At 44.9% G+C, this 26,500-nt stretch overlaps 1 protein-coding gene across 3 annotated transcripts in view; it reads right to left on the reverse strand.

The window, feature by feature from the left end:
• The window catches only part of LOC119172524 (uncharacterized), a 176,247-nt gene that overhangs the window by 29,859 nt on the left and 119,888 nt on the right, over positions 1-26,500 (reverse strand). For all 3 annotated transcript variants that reach the window (XM_037423668.2, XM_037423666.2, XM_037423667.2), the window contains 2 exons: positions 16,337-18,894; positions 9,348-9,444 (listed from right to left, as the gene is read on the reverse strand). In XM_037423668.2, the coding sequence (XP_037279565.2) occupies positions 9,348-9,444; positions 16,337-18,680 (2,441 nt within the window). In that variant the 5' untranslated portion in view covers positions 18,681-18,894. The remainder of the gene's footprint in view (positions 1-9,347; positions 9,445-16,336; positions 18,895-26,500) is intronic.

Raw genomic sequence — 26,500 nt, forward strand, 5'->3', positions numbered from 1 at the left:
GGTCGCGGCAAAGCAAGGACAATGGGAGAGTGGGCAACGCAGCAGGCATCTAAAAATATAGGCGCTGGTTGCACAGTAAATTTCATCGGCTAATCGAAACACTGCTTATGAGTCACCTACGGTTAAACGGCACAAACTCCAAACACAGCATAAACTTGTTCATGCCAAAGGTAGTCTCACAACCATGGCAACACCTTCAGATTGAGACAAGCCAATCCAGTAGCCATTCTCGCTTGTGGCTGTGGGAGCCAGGTCGTTTAACAGCCCTGACGAACATACTGCGGGATCTATGGGAAAACCCGAGCCCTGACGCTAGCGACGCTGCGGCAAACAAATACGTCTTGTGCGCAGTTTGTCTATGCAATTTACCCAAGACTGTTTACTTACGGTTTCAGTAGATCGGAAATAACACAAAAGCAATCTGATTCACAAAACACCACACAGCTGCTCTCAGTACACCCCTGACGCAGTTTGCCGGAGACTGTTTACTGAAGGTTTTAGTACTTCGTGTGTTAATCTGATTCACAAAACACACCACACAGCTGCTCTCAGTACACCCCTGACGCAGTTTGCCGGAGACTGTTTACTGAAGGTTCTAGTATAAAATTGCACCCTTGATACCTATCTGGTTGAAGCAAAACCTATATAATTCATTGTTCTACTCTAGACTATGCTACGGAATACTGGTCTGGGGTACCACTACAAAAACCAACTACAATAGGATTATTCGTCTACAAAAAATGATACTGCGCATTTATGAAAGTTATCAGGGGCCATGGTACCAATTAAGCACGTCACCGTTATTTTTAAAATATCAAATGCTTCAAGCAAACAAAGTTTATGACTTCAAACTACTGCAGTATATACATTCCAATGCACTATATCTAGACGACAGCAGCAGTAATGAAGTCCCATACGACATGAGACTGAAGAGAAGACGAACATTAAAAACCAGGACTAACTATGGTACACAAACAACCAGCCACCAAGTACTAATGATCCTGAATAAGCTAGAAGGTCATATTGAATTCTTCACGACTAGAAATGCATTTAAAAATAAGGTGAAGGAACTGTTACTTGCACAGGCTTTGAGAGAATGACTATTGCAACACATGTGTGTGTGGGTATATGTGTGTGTATGTGTGTATATATGTGTATGTGTATATATGTGTATGTATATGTGTGTATATATATGTGTGTATATATGTGTATGTAGGTGTATATATGTGTGTATATATGTGTGTGTATGTGTGTGTGTATGTATATATATGTGTGTATGTATATATGTGTGTATGTGTATATATATGTGTATGTATATATGTATGTATATATATATATGTATATATATATGGATGTATGTGTATGTATCTATGTATACTATTGCATTCCATGCGTTTGATTGAGCTTGATTGTGTGCTGATATCAATACTCCTTTTGTTATCTTATGCCTCTGTCTATTAAAAAAAAAAAAAAAAAAAAGCACAGTAACTATGTGGACGTACGAATGCGAAAGACTTTGTATTCCTAACGCATTGTATATCAAATGTGTAACGATTTTTTTATATTTTTGTTTACTGCCAATGAACTACTATTATGCCATGTAATATGATGTTGTAACATGTTACGGGTACCGGGGCCCCTGTCAGGCGTTGTTCGCCTTTAGCTCCTGTACCTTTCTTGAAGTTGTCAAGATCAAATAAATCTTATTCTTTCTTTCTTTCTTAGTACTTCGTGTGTTTGACAATCGTATGCTGGGGAACGCGCACAAGAGAGGAGAGACGCCCATGTCGTCTGCTACGGCACTTATTGGCTACCAGCGCTGCAAACGTCATTTTCGCGCAATGTTTCACGCCCTCATGTGTCCTTGCCGCCATTGCCACTCTCGCGGGGTGAAGAACAGGTGATTGCGGTGCTGCGTTGTGTCAATATGCCAGTGATCCGAATTCTTTGGGGTTGTTTCCAAACTACTGAAGCTGTAAGTAAACAGTGTCGGGGCTGACTGCGTGGACAGGCCGCATCTGCACACTCATGGCATTACGACGAGTAGTAGACGGACAAGATTTACGCATTCGAGCGAGACGTATGGCCGCAATCGCGGGGTTCCATAGCGTGGGGAGCTCGTTTTTAGCCACGTGTGTTTATCTCATGCCCAAGTTTTAATCCCGAGTAGTGGTAGCTTTAGTCCCCATTCTAACGGCCACATCTAACGGCCGTACGCTGCCGTTGATGTTTGGAGCAGTTTCCAGTGCTCGCTTGTACTTGCGAGTTTTGAACAGATCTGTACTAACTTGTCTAAATCCAACATTTTGTAATGTACATACCAACCAGCCCAGTTCAGTTCGCTAATGCAAGTGAACTTTTTTCATTCTGTTTCTGAAAACACTGTTTACACTTGACCAAAGCTTACGTGTTGAAGTCACTATATGTCAAGTTTTTTACAACAAATATTTCTGAAAATATCACATTAGCAGGTCCCAGAGTTCAGAAAAACTGCTGGGAGCTTATTGTGAATATGCATGTTGCCTGTCTGAAGCCCTCCACATCAAGGCAGCAAGAGTGACTTACAGCGGAGGCTTAATGTGGAAGCGTAGAAATAATAAAGTGAGTTGGTTGCAATGAAAAATTTTAAAAAACGTGCCGAGACTGGAGGAAGCCGATGACATTATTCATATGATTTTTACTTTCTCTGTCCATTAGTACTTGCTTATAATACAACACCTGATCATCTCTGAAGCACGTAACACTGTATAGTTAGAAATCAATAATGCTAACTTTATTTGTGTGCATTGAATTTTCTACTCCCTCCTGCGATGCCCTCAAGCCTTGGAAGTAATACGAATAAAATATCTGGCATAAACATACTCTTGCAGAAACTTATTGAAAACTAAAGTCACTCTTAACCGTCATTTAGCTTTCTTTCGCACCATCTGCCTGTGATGTATCTTTTTTCCTATTCGTCATTGTAGTAAGCTGCTCAGTATCATCGCAGTAATACAGTCGGGAGCCACGCACATGTTCTCAAATCTGGTTTTTGTTTTGCAGTGAAATTACCCCATATCTCCCTGATTTTGCTTCAAATATTACCCACAGTCACCTTCAAGGTATACATTTGCAGTATTTGGACTGCTGCACAAAGTCCGCCAAACTGCGACAGGCATCACGAACCGACACTGCAATGTCAAGTAACTAGGCAGTTAATTTTAAAACAGTACATACTCAGTAATTGAACAACTGCTACACGTTTTTGCGCCGCTCTTGCTGCAGGTAAAAAACCAATCAGGGGCGTATTATGAGCACTTGATAGTTTAAACTCGCAATTACTAACGATATGCATCGATTGTGTAGGCAAGACCGTCGGTAGCCTCGAAGTTGCTCAAAACATGAACGGTGACGTACAGCCGTACCTGCAACAATTTAATAAGCCGACAGGATTAAAACTTGACATGCGTTTAACAGCCGTGACGAACATGCTGCGGAATCTACGGGAAAACGCGAGCCCTGATGCTAGCGACACTGCGGCAAACAAACACGTCTTGTGCGCAGTCTGTCTATGCAATTTACCCAAGACTGATTACTTACGGTTTCAGTAGATCGGAAACAACACAAAAGCCATCTGATTCACAAAACACACCACACAGCTGCTCTCAGTACACCCCCAACGCAGTTTGCCCGAGACTGTTTACTCAATGTTTTTGTAGTTCGGAAACAACCCAAAAGGAATCTGATTCACAAAACACACCACACACATAGCTGCTCTCAGTACCGGTAGCGAGTCCGCGGTGGCCTTGGCTGCTGCCGTGGAAATCCCAAGAAACAGCACTGAACGTGGAAATGACGTTCGTGGTAGCCGCTGCCAATGAGCGCCATAGCAGACGACATGGGCGTCTCTCTTCTCTCGTGCGCGTTCTCCAGCATACGGTAGTCAAACACGCAGCCAGGTCGGCGAGTCAATTGTGCGTTAGGCCTATTTGTGCAGCGAAGTGTGGTGGATCATTGTGTCATTTCAGCCTGATGGAAAGCAAGCGGCCGCCCCATACACTCTCGCTTGAAGAAAAGCTGCAAATTCTTCAGGAGCTCAATCGAAGTGGCCTGCCTAAGATAGAGGTGGCGAAAAAATACATCTCGAAATCGACGCTGTCGCGGATCTGGAAAGACAGAGGAAAGATTGAAGGCACTGTTAAGAATGGGACCATTACATCTAAACAGATGCGGACGACGCCTTATGAACAACTAGAAAACTTCTTTTTCTGTGGTTCAAGCGTGTACGGAGTTCCAATTTGCCCATAAGCGGACCGATTCTCGAGCAGAAAGCTCGAGAGATCACCACGCAAATGGGTGTCACCTTTGCCCTAAGCGACGGACGGCTCAGCCGCTTCGAAACACGCCATGGCCTAGTCTTGAAATCAATCTCAGGTGAGAATGGTGTAGTCAACAGGGACATTTGCATCGACTGGCAACAGGGGCGGTTTAAGAAAATTTTGATTAGCTTTGAGCCAGGAGACGTCTTCACCGTCGACCAGATGGGTCTTTTTTATACGGCGTTTCCATCAATGACTCTCACCTTCAAAGGCAAAGCCTGTAATGGAGAAAAACGCAGCAAAGATCGCATCACTGTGCTGGTGGGTGCAAACACAGCAAGAGATGAGAAATTGAAGCTGTTGGTAACAGGAAAACCAAGGCACCCACGTTGTTTCAAAGGCGTTCGACACCTTCCCGTTGTGTACCATGGAACAGAAAAGCGTGGATGACCTTGGCCATTGTCGAAAACTGGCTTCGGGAGGAAGGTGCAAGATTTACTAGACAAGGCAGGAAGGTTGTCTTCAACGTGGATAACTGCCCAGCCCACGGTCAGATTCAAGTATTCCAAGCCATCACTCTGGAGTTCTTGCAATGCAATGGCCGTGATCTAGCCAATGAATCGAGGGGTTATTCAGAACATTGAAGTTCATTACCGCAGACAATTGCTCCATCAAATGCTGCATAGAGCAGGCAGCGGGAAATGCTACAGCATAGATTATTGGCAGGCATCCACATTTTGACTTGTGTCTGGGAGCAAGTGAAGGCAACAACAATACACAGATGCTTAATCATGCTGGCTTTCAAGCACAAGAAAGCAGTACCTGATGAAGAAAAAAGCCCTGCTGATGCGGACATTGAGACAGTATTCAGTCAGGTCGTACCCTCTGCCCCTTTCACGCTGCAGGACTACGAATCAATTGATGAAAATGTTCGTACGTGTCGTGAAGAGACTGTCGAGGAAATGATTGCCGAAGTGCAAGATGAGGATCAACCTTCCAGCGATGAATGTGATGACAATACTGCCAGTGCAGTGGTGCCACCAGACCGATCAGCTTAAGAGGCTGTTGAACTTTTGCAGCGCTATTTTGAGCATGAAGCTTGTCCAGAATTTCTAGCTAGTTTGTCAGGCATGGGTGCGTACCTTGTGAAAAAACAACTCAAGCTTGCCAAACAAACCACTCTTCACTCTTTTTTTTCTTCTACTCATTCTCATGAGTAAGGTGAGGTTTGTATAATTTGAATAAAGGTCTTGGTTCACTAAATAAGTGTACTTTATTTAAATGAAACTTCTGATAAATGGAACAGTTTTATGGATACCCTTCGAGTTCCATTTAAGAGGAGTCGACTGTATTTCTTTAACAAGCGTCCCATGTAAAATCATGGAACACGTTATATACTCTCACATGATGCACTTTCTTGAGACTAACAATTTTTTCATTTTTCCCAGTAAATTCTCATGTAGTAGAACACAACTCACTATATTTATTCATGATCTACATTGCAAACTTGATAATTCCTTTCAGACAGATGCAATCTTTCTTTACTTCGTAAAAGCGTTCGATAACGTACCCCATAAACGCCTACTACTAAAGCTTGCCCAGCTGAACCTGCACCCCAACATTCTCGCATGTATCACACAATTACAAACTGCTTCCAGTTTGTCCCACTGAAAAGTAACCGATCTAGATTCCTCTCAGTACCCCCAAGGGTCTGTGCTCTCACCCCTCTTGTTTCTAATATATATTAACCATCTTTCCATCCATGTGTCTTCTCTGTCTTCCCGTATCCCTTTATTTGTGAATGATTACGCCATGTATTGCACAGTTACCAACTTTTCTGATCAATTTGCCCTCCAACAAGACCTTAACCTTGCACAAGAGTGGTGTGATCTTTGGCTGATAAAGCTTAATCCTACTAAATGCAAACTCGTTTCATTTCATCGCCAGCATCATCCTTTAACGCCCTCACACCCCTCTTGTTTCTAATATATATTAACCATCTTTCCATGCATGTGTCTTCTCTGTCTTTTCGTATCCGTTTATTTGCGAATGATTGCGCCATGTATTGCACAGTTACCAACTTTTCTGATCAAACTGCCCTCCAACAAGACCTTAACTTTGCACAAGAGTGGTATGATCTTTGGCTGACAAAGCTTAATCCCACTAAATGCAAACTCGTTTCATTTCATCGCCAGCATCATCCTTTAACGCCCTCACACTTAATCTCTAATCCCACTGTTTCACAGGTTCAATCATATGAATAACTACATGTCACCTTAACGTCTGACCTTTCCTGAAACGCACTCATCAACAACATCATATCATCCACAAACAGATACTTGGTTATCTAAAACATCATTTGCATCACGCACCACCAAACATAAAACTTCTCACGTACAAATACCTCATCAGATCCAAACTAGAATATGCAGCGCTCATCTGGAGCCTGCACTAGGCATACTTAATTAACGAACTAAAATCTGTATGAAATTGTGCTGCCAGGTTCATCCATTCTTCATACTCAAATGATTTAATTAGTATATATCATTCCTAAACGTGAAAGTGATGTTGCTAATTGCGTGCGTCACCGCATCACCACTCTATGCTTGCTGCACAAATTCCTTCACAGTTTCTTCAATCAAGAAACTTACATCATCCCAACATCGCGCATATTTCATCGCACGACTTGTCCTTATTCATTTGCAAGCACACGTGCTCGCACTACTACTTTTGCCACATCATTCTTTCTTTGCACAGCAGTGGACTGCAATAGCCTCCTCCGTGACTTTGCAATCATCGAGTGTTCATCAACTTTTGTGGACAATATAACTGCATATCAAGGTCACTCTCTGTGACCCACATTTGTTAACCCACCCCTTATGTAATACCCCCTAACTGTGATCTTTAAGGTATCGAAGTGAAGATCTCTGAAATGGACAACCATACACGCTGAATTAAGTTGGCCTCTGGCCTGGGCATGCGCACACAAGTCTTTGTGTGTACTTTTTTTTTGCAACTATGTACCACTTCAGTTCTTAATTAACATTTTTGGGGTGTCAACTTCACGCCCAGTCTCTTTAACATGAATTCCTACAAACTAGCTCAGCCATCTGTCATTCTGAGGTAAAGGTGTTACTATTAATATCAATATTACATTAATGTAATGGGAAAAGTACAGCAGATGTTCAAGCACAAATCTTTTACTGTAGGCCTCCCCTGTTACATAGGAGAGCTCAAATGGGGTTTCCAACAAAAACAGTCGTACAGGCAGGCAAGTTCGGTGCACTTACAAAGAGCGTCATTCATCTAAGTGCACTTCGCTAGACCTTAACATCACGTATGAAGTGTCACTCACAGATAATGGAGCAGTTTTATGAAAAACAATTAGCTGACTGAGTACACAGCCTCCCTTATAGCCGCTTCAATGGTAGAAATACGTAATATAAAAAGGACACAGGCACTCATTTTGCTTGTTTATTAACCTTTAATAAAACTATTTCTGTTTAGTGAGAAGCAAAACAGCACATTAAAGAAATAAGGTTATTACACACGCAACTAGCGGCCAATTTCCTTTCATAAATATTGTGTTTTTTTTACATAACTTGGTTGGACTAGTTGGATGTGCGCTCTCTTCTTGTGGATGTGCGCTCTCTTCTTTGTGCACGTCTTCAAGCACATCCACAATCTCAACATGTTTCTTTCTACAGACTCAAGTGGTTTGTATTGCACATTGTATTTCTCTTTGTTCCTTCTCAATTTTATTAATAATACAATATAAAAAATTGGGGGACCTTTAGAAGTTAAACGCGATAGCGAAATCCGGCCCCTAGTGCACCCTTCAACCGCTAAGTGCATACTTATTAATATGTTTTGTTACATACACACACAGTAGATTGTAGTAGAATACGTGCGGGAATGGTACATACAGGTTTTTTATCTAAAGCAAGAGTCGCATCGCCTCCAAGATACACGCCACGCGCTCCCCATGTCGGAAGGCCATAAAAAGTCTCACAATGCCTCACAGATGGCAGTGCATTATCTCGTGTTTGCTGTTTGCTTGATCAAAGCCTCTGGGAAGGCATGATATTTCTCCACTAGATGGACATAGTTGTCTATTTTTAGAGCTGTTCAAGAGTTCCTGTGTGTTTTAGTGGTGATGGCTGCACTATCCCTGTCTTTTTCGACGTAGTTTCAGGCCTCCCAAATGCGCCTACAAATCGCCCAATGGGCTCATTTTTGTCGTGATACCTGTCCAACTAAGTGCGTTAAAGGGGCCCTGAAACACTTTTTCAAGTAACCATGGAATGAATTCACTAGAAGAACTTATTGCCTCATGCAATGCTGCAAAAAATTTTAAGAATCTGTCCAGTCCGAGTGGAGTTACAAAGGGGTTTGTCGCATGCTGCGATTGCAGAATCTCTTCTCTCGTCCCGACGAAAGCGCTGGAAGCTAAGCAGGGAGGGGTGGTAGAGGCAAAGAAGCTACGTCACCCGCACCTCGTGACTTTGGGCACTTCTTTCTTTTTTTTTCCTTCGAATGCGTGGCTTTTTTAGTGTGATCGCGCGCGCACACATGGACAAGTAGCGGCCTTCCGCGACGATCTCTGTAGTGAGCTTTTTCGCTCACGGACGATTTTTCACTCACAACTAATGGGGCCGACGCCAGGAGCGAAATTTCTGCGACACCAGCTCTCTAACGCCATTGCGTTAGAACAGTCACTTTTAATTAAATCACTTTCTAGAAGTCATTTTTCCTGCGAGTGCACGTTGCATTTCTGTTAAGCACTGGGTATCCTAGGGTGTGATTCAAGGTCCTGAAGTGCGCTCCCTGTAACTGCAACTAACTTGCCCACTCGACAAAAGTATTACTTGAGCCTTCAAAAGTTTTGGTTATTAGAAAAAGGCGAACGGCTTTATGTTTTGCAACTGACATGGGAGCATCACGTGGAATGTACAGTAAAAGAGAAGCAATACAAAGCCAGGAGAAAAGGAACCCAACCTGCTGATTTAAATAACAAAAGAACAATCGAGAAGAGCAAATGTCACGCACCTACAGTTGTATGCCGAGAGAAATGACCCATGGCCTGTCGTGCCCGCCTTGCCGTCAAGGGCAGGGTTGCCAACTTCCCCATTTTCATGGCTGCTTCCTGAGAACACAACAGGAAAAGTAAGAAAATTTGATTTTTAGGGTTTTAAGTCTTGCAACCACAATGTAATTACAAGTACACCTTATACCCTTGTCACACTGGAGGTGCTAATGCCATTGGGTACAAATGTCATTCGGTGCAATGAATGCCATTCAATTCGTAGTGATGCTACACAGGAAAACGTAATGCCATTCGTTCATTATATCGATGTGAATAATTCAGAAATAAAGCGTGGCTGGGAAAGTTGGGGAAGGTAAATGTAGAGTGATAGAAAAGTGAAATTATTTATTTTCGAAGACATGCAGAAAGTAGCTTCACAAAATAAATATGCATAAAAGTTTTGTATCATGAAATATGTGGCCACCATAAACCATGACGATCTGTTTAGCCACTTGCCAGAGCCAATAGAATTAACAAAAGCAACAAGGCGTGCACGGCATGACAAAAAGAAAGAAAGCTGGAAAGTAAACATGTAGCATCTATTTCAATTTTTTGAACGCAAAGTAAAAAATGCACAGGTATAGATTGCGGTGCAACCGCACAAATAACAATAATGTAGAGCAGAGTGTTCGGTGTTTGTTCATTTTAGACCATAAAACACGGCCTCATGCGCGTCCATGCGGGCAAACAGCTTGTGACAAAACTGATGTAGCATAATGAAAGCAAGTGTCTCCACCTGGGTTCACTGAGCTTGTGCAGCTGATGCCATCATTGCACGTACACGCATACACGTGCACAGATGCGTTTGCTTGTTTACATTATGGCCTACAGCACCAGCGACTCAGAGTTATTCAACCGTAAGAGTTGCAAAACTCCCCATAGACTCCGTGTATTGAAATTTGGACACATCATTGATTCTGATGTCGGGAGTGAGCAGATTGTCACAACACCTATTGATCATTACACTCACTATTAAACACACTATTTTTGTTTTCTGCTGTTTCCTTCAAATGGCACAACAGTCAGCCGACTCCCGAAAAACTTGGCCAACTGCATGTCTGGATATTGGAATGCAGTTTTGTAACTGGTATGATTGAATAACTCTGCCGGTGGCGAAACGCCACACTTAGGTGGACAGTACAGCCATTTTGCCACAGAATTTTTTGCACTCTTTTCCTGTTAAAATGATAGACGCTTTAAAAAAGCAACATGGATGGTAGCATGTTTGCATGAATGAAGGTCAAATTTAAAATGCCGAATAATGCCACTTTTTTAAGCAGTATCTGAGGTTGAGGGTATGTATACGGCTTGACTGCAACGGCGAATGTGTTTCTCGAACTCAATCGATTGCTTAAGTCATTACATTCTGATGCCACTATATAAATCTGTTTAGCAGCCACATTTCATTAAATGTGAATGTCATTCTATTCATCATCATCATCATCATCAGCCTGACTACGTCCACTGCAGGACAAAGGCCTCTTCCATGTTCCGCCAGTTAACCCGGTCCTGTGCTTGCTGCTGCCAATTTATACCCGCAAACTTCTTAATCTCATCTGCCCACCTAATCTTCTGTCTCCCCCTAACCCGCTTCCCTTCTCTGGGAATCCAGTCAGTTACCCTTAATGACCAGCGGTTATCCTGTCTACGCGCTACATGCCCGGCCCATGTCCATTTCCTCTTCTTTATTTCAACTATGATATCCTTAACCCCTGTTTGTTTTCTAATCCATTCTGCTCTCTTCTTGTCTCTTAAGGTTACACCTACCATTTTTCTTTCCATTGCTCGCTGCGTCGTCCTCAATTTAAGCTGAACCCTCTTTGTAAGTCTCCAGGTTTCTGCTCCGTAGCTAAGTACCGGCAAGATACAGCTGTTATATACCTTCCTCTTGAGGGATAGTGGCAATCTACTTGTCATAATTTGAGAGTGCTTGCCGAATGTGCTCCACCCCATTCTTATTCTTCTAGTTACTTCAATCTCGTGGTTCGGCTCTGCGGTTATTACCTGCCCTAAGTAGACATAGTATTTTACAACTTCAAGTGCACTATTACCTATCTCGAAGCGCTGCTTCGAGATATGCTATTCAAATGACATTAAAACGCTTAATGTGACAGGGGTATTAGCAGGGCTATCTGGATTAATCTTGAACACCTAGGATAAATAAGAGTTTAAAAGCTATTTGGACAATTTATTGTTCCTTCTTTGTGGTGTCCTTTTCTATTCCAGAGCAATTTTTCCTGTGTTAGAATGAACCAACTACTCCCCAAGACGTCCTGTTAAGTGTTCATTTTTTGTGGTGTCCTCATCTATTTTAGCACAATTTTTTTGCATAGAATGAACCAACTGCTCCCCAAGACGCCCTGTTTAGGGTTCCTTCTTTGTGCTGTCCTTTTCTATTTAGCACTCTTTTTCCTGTGTTGAATGAGCCAGCTACTCCCCAAGATGTCTTGTTTAGTTTTCTTTTTTGTGATGTCCTTTTATATTTTAGCACAATTTTTTCTGCATAGAATGGACCAGCTAGCCCCTCCCTGAAAGCCTCCTGGTCTTTTTGCATTCTGCCCTTGAGAAGTGTTGCCAACATGGCCAAAAATAAATGGCACCTCTGCTGAAGGATGGGCAGCCTTTCTCGTTTCTGTTATCGCCTTCCTTTACTTCTTTAATTCTCTATCTTTTTCTTCAATCCTAGTCTTCATTTCTCTTTATGTCTAGCTCTCTGTTCCTATCTTTTTCTCTCTCTCTTTTTACCCTTTAATTCTTTATCCCTTTATGTCCCTCTCAATTGATGTGCTGCATGAGTTCCACTTTGCAAAGCAGAGTATTCTTTTAAAGCTCGCACCTGCTGTGCTCGGTAGTGGGGCTAGCCCAATTCCTGTGATGCATACCCCCCCCCCCCCCCCCCCCCCCCGGTTTGATTTTTGTTCACGCTGGACAGGTTACAGCTTGCTCAAACAGCTCTGCTGTTTGACAAGCTATTACAGCAGCAGCAAAGTAAAACCAGTTACTAATGAGGTGTAGTCTGGGGCAGCATGTCAGAGGAGTCCCTTCAGCCCACTTCTGTTCCATTGTTATTTTATTCGCCATTCACAGCCACCTGACCCTAGTGGTAGTATGGGCACAGTGCCACTATAGCACGTGAAAGAATAACACACCAATATCATTATCCTGGCTCTGAGCAGCATGAAAATACATTTCATTGATAGACGAAAGACTTTCAGCGCTTTTAAATGTCTGCACTAAGGCACATGATGCAAGCAACCAAAATTTCTGACAACTGTAAAATAAGTAAATTTGCTGCCTGAAATTCACTCACGAGTAAACTTGGAACATGCAAATTTAGTTGCAACTGAAGCATAATATTCTTAAAATAAACTGAATGCTGCACACTGTAACGGTGCCAACTGAATGCAGGCATGTCTATACAAAATAATCTCCATATAATGAACACGAAAGGTCATGTATCATCAGATACAACTGTTTCTTTTTCATCCATCCAACCAATACCACATCACTTACACTAAATATACTTACAATAAAAGTATTATCATGTCATAAAAATCACATCATACCAAGTGTGGCTTCAGGGTGCACAGTTACACTGTGAAATATTAAATAAATAAATTCAAAACTTTCATAATTTTGTTTAAAGTTATTGCCCTCTGGATTTCCATGGATAGGGAATAAACATCCAGTGTACATTGAGACTTGCAAGATAATTCATCTAGAATATTGCAAACACACCCGCACAGGACATGTCCTTAAAAAAAAGTCCAACATTCTTCTCTCACACTGTCAGCCATTATATTGCTTTAACACCCATTGAAGACATCAATTCTGAATGTATAATGTTACAAAGGGCATAGATTTGTTACCTTGCATAAATATAATGCTATTTCTAGAGAAGATGCTTATTTAGCAGCTCGTTGAACAGTGTAATTTTTTTCTTTTTCTCAACATTTAGTGATACCGTCAATCCCACCAGGGACTTTCACAGGAGTGAGATCAAAGAATCTATAGGCATTGTAAATACTCTGATTAAATCATGTGCTTAAAATTAAGTGTGGCTGTTATATTAATTATTTTAGACCTTCATAGATGAACATTTGGCAGAGGTCTGCCTGGTTGGGATAAGAATGAGGATATTAGAAAACTCCAACCAAAAATTGTATTAAAAAAACTTGACGTTTCGAAGCCAGACTGGCTTCTTAATCACAGGTGAGAAAGCCAGCGGTGTGCAGCCCTCCGCAAGAGTAATAACGCGAGTCACTGCAATGATACCGCGTGTCAATCCCATATGTCATCGGCACCAGCAAAACAATAGCCCGCATACTGAAAAGGGCAATGGTCAACGTCGCACACAAGCAATCCACCACTATCGGTTAATTGATTTGTGGGGTTTAACATCCCAAAACCACCATATGATTATGAGAGACGCCGTAGTGGAGGGCTCCGGAAATTTCGACCACCTGGGGTTCTTTAACGTGCACCTAAATCTGAGCACACGGGCCTACAACATTTCCGCCTACATCGGAAATGCAGCCGCCGCAGCCGGGATTCGAACCCGCGACCTGCGGGTCAGCAGCCGAGTACCTTAGCCACTAGGCCACCGCGGCGGGGCAATTCACCACTATCGGCAGCTTCATCCCTCGCCCCAAAGATCACGCGCCTGCGGAAAAATCCCAAGGCGTCGTATACCGGATCGACTGCGCCGAATGCCCTGCTTCCTATTTTCAAGAAACAAATAACTTACATGAAATGGTGCGACAGTACAAACGTGACCTCCGTCAACTGAACAGCCAACGAAGCACAGTAGCAGAAAACTGCGGCTTGTCTACCACTTCCACCCAGATGACGTAATGATTCTGGAAAACAAAGGAGCACATGCCGGCGACTCCTCCTCGAATCCTGGCACATTCAGCAGACAGCCGGGAGCATCAACCACTCCACTGGGACATTGCCCTCCCTCTACGCCAGGGTTTGTGACGGGTCACGACGAACCTCTCATGCAAAGCGAGCAAGCGCATATAAGCGGCGTACATCTCTGGCTTTCTCACCCCTGAGGAAGAAGCCGGTTCGGCTTCAAAACGTCAGGTTTCTGAATACAATGTCTGGTTGGAGTTTTCTAATTGCTTCATTTTAGACCCTGCTTGCAAAGAATGCTGTCTAGCACTTCCTGAATAATTCTGACAAAAATAGTGATTCATCTTGCAAATATTACCGAAGTAGCACAGACAATTGTTGATACAGATGCGTGTATTTAGAACAGTGCAATAAAGCAAACGAATAGACAAATTATCACACAAACAGAAGCGTCAACTCACAACTGTACTATTGATTAAACTTTTGTTGCACGTCAGTGCTTGGGTTCGTGCGATCACTTCTTTTTGTCTGTTTTGTTGCGCCATTCTAAATCCATGCAAATGCTACCTGGGCATAGCACTGAGCACAGTGTATTCGTTGACTTTTGTCTTAGCTGAAATAAATACTGGCTGCATTTTTAGTTTGCCCAGTGCAGAGAGATAAATTATGCATTGTCTGCGAGACACACATAAAATGCACCAAGTTGTGGCACATGCAATTTGCTGCAAACATTTTAATTAGCCTGCACAACTCCACTTTTGCCTACAAATCACACTACCTACAACAACATTTCTCCCAAGTAAAAACATATTAATTAGCCTGCACAACTCCACCTTTGCCTACAAATCACCACTCCTCATCAGACAGCTCGGGGTTGCTGCCATCCGTTCTTTGATCTTCCTTGAAGTCATCTGGGCTTCCATACTCCGCAAAGCCACTCTCATCCCCAGCCCTTAAGTCATCCTCATCATCCAAGTCACCATCAGCTTTGTCCTTGCTATGACAACATTTCTCCCAAGTAAGCAAAGAATCTTATCTCAGGGCATCCCAGCACAGTGTACTGAACAATGCTCTGTTTGCAGTCAACATTCAGGATGAAGTACTTGTAACTGTAAAGTAATTAAAATGCCAAGACTAAACTGTGCTCCTGAACTTCACCTATTAGCCATTATCTGTAATACACTCTTTGTGTTTTTCACCAAGCCAACAGATGTCACTGGAGCAACTGACTGAGTCTTGTAATGCATGAAAAGACAAAAATAAAAATGTGTTCAGTAGTCAAGTGCAACACAATTATATATAACAGAAACTTTGGAGAAAATATATTGTAATAAAATGTTAAATTTCTTCTACATATTTTTGTGAGTTGAAAATTGACGTCTTTTCAGTTATACAATAACTCTGGGAAGCATTGCGAACTGCAGCAGTAGGTCACTTGAGTATGTGAGTTTCTAAAAGGGATGCAACATAGTAATCTAAACAAATTAAACACTTATCACTTGCAATACACTTCTACTTAACCAAATAGAAAGAATGCCCTCAATAAGGAGGTCAATAAAAAGCAACTAGAACAAGCCTCTTAATAGGTATAAAGAATAGGTGAAGACAAATAACCATTTTCAAAAGAATAGTAACAACGTCCACACCTCAAAACTTGAGCACATGTTTTCAATTCAGTCGCCCCCATTTACCCTGAATATGAAATATGCTGTTCTTGGTCCTTCCAAGGAAACATGAAAACAATGTTCATACCATATGGCTCAGATGGGGCTATAAACAAAAGTTTCGCTGCTTTCATAACGCCCCTATTGGGCTCTCCCATTTTCCTGTATATTGCTGTCAACACTGTTCATACATCCTCAAAATATAAAAGTTGTGAGAGATTTGTGAAAACTGTTTGAAAAACTGCTTACAACTTTCTTATGCTTCCAGTCACATTATAGCTTCACTGTAAAATCGAGTGCATTGTACTGAATGTAAGACTGGCAGCACAATGCAACTGCAAGCATTTACAACACAATCACTCATATGAGTTTTCTTTGAAAAGGACCCTCTCTCTGCTCACGCAAGATAATTATGCTTCAGTAAATCTTACCTGTTGCCTTGCCGAGCTGCATCCAGGCTGCCATTTCCTCCTTTGTGTATGGGTTAAGTTCGTCCACAGCAACTCTGTCTTCACCAGCTGCAGATCTCATCTCTTTGACTTCACCGGTACCTTCGTCAGCTCCTTTCTCGCTACTGCAGTCCTCACTTGTTTCCACAACTGCTGGACCATAGCGCATTGGCCTTCCTTTCTTTCGCCTGTTACCTGTAGCTGGCCGCCTCAACTCTTCATTACTGGCATCCAAGTCTTGTGAGGACAAAGGACCATCGCCACCGCTTTTCTCATCTGCCTGTGCCGATTCAACAGGTGCTGTCGCCATGGGCATGGCTTCCAAAGGATAGATAATGGTTTTATTGTCCTCCTCGCCTTCTTCATCATCAGCCTTCCTATCTGCTTCAAGCGAGCCAGTAGGGCTCCCACTGTCTTTTGTGCAAAGTGCCACGGGCATCTCAGCTGCCACTGGACTAGCTCGTTCCTCGTCAGACAGCTCGGGGTTGCTGCCATCCGTTCTTTGATCTTCCTTGAAGTCATCTGGGCTTCCATTCTCGGCAAAGCCGCTCTCATCCCCAGCCCTTAAGTCATCCTCATCATCCAAGTCACCATCAGCTTTGTCCTCGAGATCATCTATGTCCTCCATGTCATCGTCATCTTCCTCCTCCTTGCTCTGATCAACCGAGTTGAGGATGCGAACCGCTGTCTTCTTTAGGAAGGAAACCAGCTTGAGCGAGCCTTGTGGGTTGTCGGCAGGGTCTTCTCCGCTGGCAGCGGCGCCCCCATTGGCACTGCCGCCGGCAGGCACCGCCGCGGCGCGGCTCCTAGCGGCCGCCGCGCGTCGGCGCCGTCGCAACTGGTCCCGCTGGCTTACATCAGAGTGGAAGCGGATGATGTGATGGCGCAAGTTGCGACGCTCACTGAACCCACGACCGCAAGCTTTGCAGTAGCATGGCTTGACACCTGTGTGGATGCGTTCATGGCGCTGCAACGAGAAGATGCGGTCAAACGACTTGCTGCAGTAGCTGCACTGGAAGGGCAGTCGCATGCCTGCTTCTTGGCTCGATGAGGGGCACGAAGAGCCGCCCTTGGAGCTGCCGCTGCTGGGGCCACGTTGTGCGGGTGCAGGTGGCGGTGCAGCACAGTGTGGTGATGTGAACTCCGGCACCGAGGAGGTCGAAGACGGGGCCACGGATGTCGTCGGGGCCATACCGAGTGGCAGGCCCATGGTGAGGTTGGGCAGTGACCCCGGCTGCAGAAAGTGGCCCGCCAATGCGCCAAGCTGAAGGGCCTGGTCAAACGAGACTCGTGGCTCGCCGATAAGCGCCTCCGGAAGCGGGCTCAGCACAGGCAGGCCAGTAGGTGGTGGCAAGCCAGCTTTGCCCTCTATCACCTGGTGCACCTGTTCGTGGACAAGAAGCTGGCTACGCCACTTGAATACAGCACCACACTTATCGCAGTGATGCTCCTTGACAGCACGTGTGTGCGCCTGCAGGTGGTCACACAGGCCACGCAGGCTTGGCTGAGTCTCGCCACAGATGCCACACTTGTACAGGGTATACTGCTGTTCTGTAAGTGGGTTTACCACGTCAACCTTGCTCGCCAGCGGCACCTCAGCCTGAAGCTTCATGCTGCGCCAAGCATCCATGCCAAGCAGCGAAGATGGAGATGGCAGACCAGCAGCGGTCAAGCTCGAACCCAGATTGGCCGCCGTCATGTGCGACAAGCTTCCCACGCACGACGTTGTGGTGGGCACATCTTGGGACTCGGACTTGACAGGTCCGTAACTGTCGGGCACCTCTTCTTTCTTGACTGGTGGCGCTGAGTCAACAGGCGCGGCGTCCTGGGGAAACTCTGGAGGCAATTCCGGCTGGGATCGGCCTTCAATGGGCCGTGGGAGTGAGAGGTCCTCCTCCCGGCTGTCGTCTGTCGGCTGCTCGGCGCCGCAGAAGGCACCCCCCGGTGATGATAAGTCCGGCGGTGCATCCCTCCGGAGCCTCGAGAGGCGCGGCTCTACAGCAGGCGCCGCGCTGTCATGCGTCGTCTTGATGTGGAAGCGCAATGTGTGCAGGTACTTGAAACCGCGGCCGCACTGTTCGCACGAGTACGGCTTTGCCGCAGGAGTGCGCCGGCTGTACGGCTTGGCCTGCTGCTGGTGTTGGCGCAGCACATGCGCCGCGTATTGCGCCATCAGCTGCTCGGGCGACTGCTGCTGGTGCTCCATGCTGGTAAAGATGGACCCGACCGGGGCGCTCAGCGACGGCACCGCGCACGGATGCAGGGACGACGAAGAGGAGCTGCTGCTGCTGACATGGCTGCTGGCGACGTCACACGGCAGAATCATCGCACGAGGTGGCAAGGACCACGCTTCTCTGGTGTCGCCGAGAGACCTCTTCGGTCTCGGGGAAGAGCACACTTCGACGCTAACAGTATGAGGTAGTAGGTCTATGAACGGCACTGAGATTCTCCAGTTTTCGCATTACCCGTAATAAAGGTGGCTCACTTGAGACTCGTGTTTCTTGGAGGCAGGTCAATGTCACCCATGCCATGTGATGTTCCTGCGAGAGAACCAAGACATTATGTAGTAAGACGGCGGGCTGGCTCACAAAACAATCACAAGATGCTTAGTGCCATGGCGCACCCATGCTTTTGCATTCTTCTGAACTCTTTTTTGGGGGGTGGCTGGTGAACACAAAGCGAAGAGTATAACAGAAGAATGCCAGAGCATGGAAATCCTTAACGACTGGAAGCCCACAGCACTAAGGCTCTCTATCCTACTTACAGGGCAGCGGTCAGGTTTGCTACAAGAACAATCTTCTAAGAATAGAGGGCCGCATAGATATGAGCAAGGTTCCCCTTTGGAGGGTGAAGACCTCTTTCCTGTACGCACGCCTATGGAGGCTATGGTACAAAGTACAAACTAACCTCGGCAACTAAGTGGCAGAAGGGTTGAGAGAGAGGCTACTTAGTATGAAATTCTAGTATGTACACTCTATCTCACAGAGCAGGACACAACATTCCCAGCTAAGACGCAATCTCGAGGATGATGCCACAGCAAAAGGAAGGCGGTCTCGATGCCGCCATAACATCCCGTGCACGCAGCGCCATAACATCCCGTGCACACAGCAAGTATAAGAAATTACTGCATGAAGTAACTTTTGCAGCAAGTAGAACCTTACAGCATATGCTCTTTACTGGCATGTACAGGGACACTATCCTCGAGTACAAGTCAGTGGCATATATAGGGGTTGGCACACTGCCCCCCCCCCCCCCCAAAAAAAATTGCAGCATATTCACAGAGTTAATTATGATAAGTGGGGCGAAGCGTCTGTCCATCTAGATGCATGGAATGATGGGTGGAAGCACGGACGAACTGATGGACGCATGGATGGAAGCACAGGCATACAGACAGACGGACCAATACACAGACACACAGAAGTACGGACGGACGGGCCAATGGACGGATGGATGGACACACAGACGAACGGACAGATGGACGCGTAGCCCCACACATCATTCACACCGTGGATATACTGTGAAAATCACTTTATACTACTCCTAAAGACATATACACATAACGACATTGAGCAATTCATAAACTAGAGATGGCTACATACTACTACGACTACAGAGAAGGGAACAACCCACAGCCAAAGGAGCTTCGCCCCTAACAAATTCTGTCTGTACCAAGTTGGTATAGCTCGTCAAAGGATCTAGCCAATGGCGTCACCGTGCTCGCGACAGACCCCTTCGCGTCGCGCTCTCACGAGAAACCAAAAGCCAGTCGCGATGTCACGTTGATGCAGTGACACCGCTTTTTTCTAAAGTAGTTTCTAATGTTTTTTTTGCCTAATGCATCAATGCTGAACTCTTCTCGTAGAGATCAGTGGCAAGCATGTGCCAATATGTATTAGGTGTTTGGCCACACTGCCATTCTTGCGAATACTATCATCGAGAAGAGTGCCCGTTATAAGCCGCGTCAAAGGGCTTCGACTCCCAGTGTTCCGGCAGCTGGACGGCTAGTTCCGAGTCCCGGAAGGACTTGGACTGTGCAGGTCGCAGGCGACCACTCAGCTTGTAATGCAGCAATGCGATCTCGGAGAATCATGGCACTAGCAAAACACGCATGAAAAATAAGGTCACCCTCATGAAAATGAGTCCATACACTTTTTATTGATGCCCCATCCAAGTGTGGAACCATTGCAACCAGAGGTGAAAGAGAATCTGTGGAAAACAAACCACAAGCAATTTTTACTTGTAAGCTACTGCTTATCCTATCACAAAGCAGTGTGCATGGTTCGAAACAATGACGCCAGCGCAAGAGCTCTTGCTTCATTTACCCAGCTTACTCAATCGCAAGCATCCTGCAGTTTTAATTAGAGAGTCCAGAACCGGGCAGTTCTCTCTGCCAGCTTTTACCGATGAACTTGACGCAGAAGCTGTTCAGACATGCCATCTCCATGCCTGTACGCGAATGACTGTGGCGGAGGAGGCCTTCTCTGAGCATAAAAAAAGGGGGGAGATGAAATATTCAAACTAACAAAACTTGTAGGATGCTTCAGTAAACACGTAATCATGCTGCGTGCCCATGCCACAAAAAACAAACATTTGTGCGCCGTTTCAAACTATCCTAGAATGTTTCAGCCAGGGTTCGCAGACAAACCCACTACTAGAGCATCCAAAGATTTCTTGGCTTCCAGTCGTTCATGCTCGCAAAACATGTAGTATGCCCCAAGTAGTCCTTTGTGTGTCAGAGTTCCGCATTAGATATTAGTTCGGTGTTGAATGTGGCTTTCTCGCTCGTCATAATGAGTGGGTCAACGCACACCACAGAAAGCCACTTTGTCTATGTATTGCTGTTTAGCAACGGCGTTCAATTTTTCGGCGTACTTATAGACACGCTCAAGCGAGGCGAGCATACTTCGCCAGTGGCTACGGCAGCTTCACAATTGGTAAACCTCGTACCTTGTAAAGCCTAATAAAGTTAAATGAGAGCAAAGTCCCCGCATTAACTTGTGTGAACATGTCGGAACTGCCAGTACGGTGGCCTTCAAAATGGTGGCCGAGCGGTTGCCAGCACAGCTGGCACACTTTTCGCTATCGCGCCCGCCGACATGATGTCTCGTGAATACAACCTATATATGAATGGAGTGAAACGCATGCCTCACTCTTGACCGTTCGCTGGCTGATGAATGTGTAAATAAAGGGTTACAATACAAATCCTCGTCTCGTTAATTTATGCAATTAAAATTACTACACTGTGTACTCTTGGCACAAGAAATGCGTTTGCATTTCCTTGCGATTCCCCTTGGGGAGGAGAGGGCAATTATTTTAAAGATAATTCAGAATTTTTTTAAAAGGTTTGGGCGACCCTTATGCTTCGCCTTTAAGTGTTGAACGCAACAGCAACATCCTGTTCCTAGAGCATGCTTCAAACACTTTGTGTGTGAAATCTTTTCGAACTTGATATGCACCCACTACATGACCTTAAGAATGCATTAGCATGTGTGCCTCTTACTGGTTACTGGTTATTGGTTTTAAACTATGAAGTCATTATGATCATCCGATGTTCCTGCATCCGATGGCAATGAATGCTTGCATCATGCATTATTACAGCAATATTTCATGTATTGTAAAGCATGTATACAGAGCTGTGGCTGTCTGATAGGACACCCGCCTGCCACACAAACGACCCGAATCGATCCCCACTTGGACCCTGAATTTCTTATCGTTTATTTTATTTGCATCTTTTTCAATTTTCTAGTCTGATGATTTCTCGCTCACAACCAACGATGCCGACGCTATAATTATTGCGAAACGAGCTATTTAACGCTCATATAACTGCTAGGAACACTCCTGTTGTATCCGCTTGAGAACACTACATTGAGGCATAGCTGCGCTGCAGACGTAAGTAAGAATGGAATGCTTAACAAAAACTCGTTAAATAACCTTATAAATATTCACTTTGGGGCAGTTCTTTGTGCAGATACGGCAAAGTAGGATGCGACAATCGATGGCATAGCCATCTTTAATGATTCCATCTTTATCTTCCTTCCTGTTCCCCCCAATCCAAATTAAAAAAAAACACGTATCTTGAAATATTAACACCGAAACTAAACAGGCTGAGTTCTCAAGAAATGCAGCCAATTTGTTAAGTCAGACCGAAAGTTCCCGAAGCAAACTTTGCAAAAAGGCTCGTCGCAGCAGAATGTACAATCAGGACAAATGGCATGCCACCAGAAATATACAAGACATGTGGACTCCATGTATGGTGTGTAGTGCTTATCTGCTTATTTCATCTACTGTAGTGCAAGCATGGCACAAGCCACGCTTGCGCATAGGCTTCTACACCAGGATAAGGTGTCCCAGTTGATATGCGATGTGCCAGTGCCTGCTGTCACAGCAGGGCTGTCTTGTCATGCTATAATATGCAGGAGGGCAAGACGGTGAATTTTTTTGTGAGACTGTGTTTTGGCTAAAGAAGGATCGTCATTGTCAAAAAACGAAAAGATAGTGTCCAGGGTATAACGAGGGGGTCAAAAATTAAAAGAAAAAAAAGCTGTGGCTGGTGGTCTCATGCTGGGAAGTGTTGAAGGCATACATGATGAACAGTAAGAAGTCGTCCCAGTTCTTGTGATTTGACACCACGTACATTGACAGCATATTCACAGTCCGGTTTGTTCATTCTGTAAGGTCATTCATCTGTGGATCATGAGGTGTCGAATTTCGAAGTTCTGAGCCGCACATTTCGAGCAGTTCCTCGACAACGTATGCCATAAACTGACGGACAGGATCACTTATAATGACGCGAGGAGGTCCATAGCGCAGTATAATAGAGCGCAGGAGGAAGGAGGAGACTTGGCCAAGAGTCTCAGATGGCAGGGCTGCCGTCTCACAGTAGCGGGTAAGATAATCGGGACACGACACTTGCCTTTTGCCAAGCGCGAAAAAGGACCCACGAGGTCAATGCCAACTTGCTCAAATGGAGCACTGGGACGCGTAACAAGGCTGTAGAAGTTTGGCTGGAACAGTCATGACTGATTTGTGTGTCTGGCAATGAGTACAACTGGCCATGTACTGCTCAACTGATTGGCGCATGCATGGCCAGTAAAATTGCTCCTGTGTACGATGGAGTGTTCGCATCATTCCTAGGTGACCCGAAGTGCATGGCTCGCAGAACAGAGGAACGAAGTGTATCCCGAACCACCAGTAGGAAGCGGGAACTCATGGCTGAGAAGGTCTTCTAGTAAAGTAATCCTAGACGAATGCACTAGCGTCCTGCCAAAGTGGATGCTCGTGCGTCAGCACATAACGGTACCAAGCTAACGTCCCACCGCTGCTCAATTCCAAAAAGTGGTCTTGTCCGGAAACATTGGTGTCACTGACACAATCAGGTGATCGAAATTCTCAACATCCCAAACTGTTGTATTAAGCGGCATCCACATAAGGCTGTCATTATCAGTGTGCTTCCTGCCGCTCTTGTACAATACCGTCAAGTCATACTCTGGCAAGCGTAAGGCCCAGCGTGCAAGGCGGCCCGATAGGTCTCGAAGGCTTACAAACCAGCACAAGGAATGATGGTCTGTGAGGAAGAGACAACCGTACAGGGATGAACGGAATCGCCATACAGCCAAGATGAGTGCGAAACATTCTTGCTCAGTCACTGTGTAATTCCGTACCGGCTTACTGGTATATATGCAATGACATGTTCCATCTTATTGCAGCGTTGTACTAGAACTACACCTATGCCAATGCCTCTGGCGTCAGTATGAACTTCGGTTGGCGCAGAAAGCTCAAAGTGCCGAAGAATAGGTTGTGGCGTGAGTAAGACCTTTAGTTGGTTGAAGGACGTCTCACAGTCATGTGTTCATTCGAAACTAACACCTTGACGATAACATAAGCGCTAGAAGAGAGACAACAAACTGTCCCGGTTGCATTCGAGAAGTCCCGAACTGGCTGCCCCCCATGTATATGTATGTATGTATGTATGCATGCATGCATGCATGTATGTATATATATATATATATATATATATATATATATATATATATATATATATATATATATATATATATATATATATATATATATATGACACTAGATGCAGGAGACGTGGCGTGGCTCATACGCCATGTTTATTCTATTGTCACTTCTTCCTTCTCTGCTTCTACAAACCATCCACCCCATCATATGTCACATGAATCCCCCTCCCCCCGAAAGAAGGCTTGAGTTACAACTTACAAACAAGAAAAAGTAAACAAGGTGTGGCTTGGAAGTCACCAATGTCAAAATAAAGAGGTAGTTTCACAAATTTTAAAATGCACGTGTTGTCTTCTTCGTCGCTAAGACTTGAGGGGAGAGAGTGGCAGTCCGGTGATATCAATAAGAGATCTGGCGGGCGAGGCTGATGGTTGCGTCCGGGATAACACAAGAATGCTTTGGACGCGGAGATAGCGGAAATCGCAGCCGGCATTCTTGTGAAGAACAAACGAATTCGAACACCTTGCAGAATCGACAGTGCGGATATCGTAGGCATCGAATTCTTCGTCGTGGCACAGGTCGTGCAGGCAGCTTGCGTGCGCGTTGATCGAGGTTGATTGGGCACTGCCTGTGTTTCTGCCGAGTACAAGGGTTGCTTTTGTGGTTTTAAGAGATTTTTCTATGGCGATGTCGCAGATGTTTTGATTGAAGGCACATTCTTGATCTTTGGTGGAGAATGTATCCCCCACGATGGGCCTTTTTGCAATGTTCTTTAAGCCTTAAGAGTGCACTCGATGAAGTTTTGTTTCGTCGTTGACAATGTTGAAGTATACGTTGAAGTTGTAGTTTCTTGGTTCCGTCAACTTGGTTGTGGTGTGACATTGATCGTGGTGTGCCAGGATGGTTAGCGAGTCCTCCGCAGGCTTCTACGACGCCAACCAATGCAACTGTTTCCGGCGCGAGACAACGTGGCGGGTTTGGCGCACTTTAATCTTCTGTATTTATAAGCCGTTCATTGTTGGTGGTTGCCTGAAGAGTACTTATGTCATCAGAAGTCGCACCTGTGGTTCTGTTTTCATTATAGGCAGTAAGGTTGTATACTGGATTCACGTCGCTTCGATCTTGTGATTGATGAACACTCGACGCTTCTGCAGAACACTTTTCTTCACAAGATGCTGATTGTGAATGCTTCTGTCTTTGTGGAACTGCTGAGCTGAATACTTTGAAAAAATAAGATTTCTGTGAACATTCGTTGTCTGGTTTGCTTTCGTGCGGATTTACTAACTCGTCATGCGTAAATGCCATCACGCATCCGAAGCCGTGTGGGCCATGTGTGTGACACGAAGCATCAAGTGATTCGGGTTGTTCAGTGATACCTGGAGTGTTATGGTGCCGTAAACACATTGGAAATGGCGATTTGATCACCGGTGAAAAATCCAACCGTAAGGTCCAGTTTTTTGGCAAAATAGTCTACATTCCTATCTGCATACGGTGGCATTACCTCCTCTGCTGCGACGTGCAAGTCCCTAGTTGGTGTTGTAATGCGTGAAGTGTATTCGGATGAGTCATATGATGGTACAATGGTGGGATATTTACTCTCAAGTCTTGTTTGAGAAATACGCTTACTGCGGGAAGACTTCGCGTAACTGTGATGGTTGAGTTGAAAAGCCTTCAACTGATGAGGTACGGACAGGTCTTCATCGTATTCCTTGAAACGGCTGATCATTTCTTCTTTGATCTTTTTCCAAGACTCATCGTTCTCGAAGATGTGGGTGAGGTAAAACTTGAATGCCTCACCTGAGATGTAGTCAGTGAAGTTTATGATCATCTCCCGTTCCGACCAGGATGCAGCAGCGGCGTAGAGCTCGAAAAGGTTCAACCAGTCCTGTACGGGTTTGTCGTCCGCTGATCTGGTGTACTTGGGGATGTCAAGGTCGTATGATGGTGCTGTCATGATGCTGGTCTTGGTGTAGTGTTGGGATGTACTTTCGTGGTCCACGTTCGGTCACTGCGTCTTGCTGAGACGTTCGAAGATGGTGGCCGGTTGATGGAGTGGCCGCCAGGTCTTCATCCTGCCGACTCGTGTGACGCTAGATGCGGGAGACGTGGCGTGGCTCATACACCATGTTTATTCTATTGTCACTTCTTCCTTCTCTGCTTCTAATATATATATGTATGTCTTTG

The sequence above is a fragment of the Rhipicephalus microplus genome, chromosome 4 (assembly GCF_043290135.1).
Source record: "Rhipicephalus microplus isolate Deutch F79 chromosome 4, USDA_Rmic, whole genome shotgun sequence".
Lineage (NCBI taxonomy): Eukaryota > Metazoa > Arthropoda > Arachnida > Ixodida > Ixodidae > Rhipicephalus > Rhipicephalus microplus.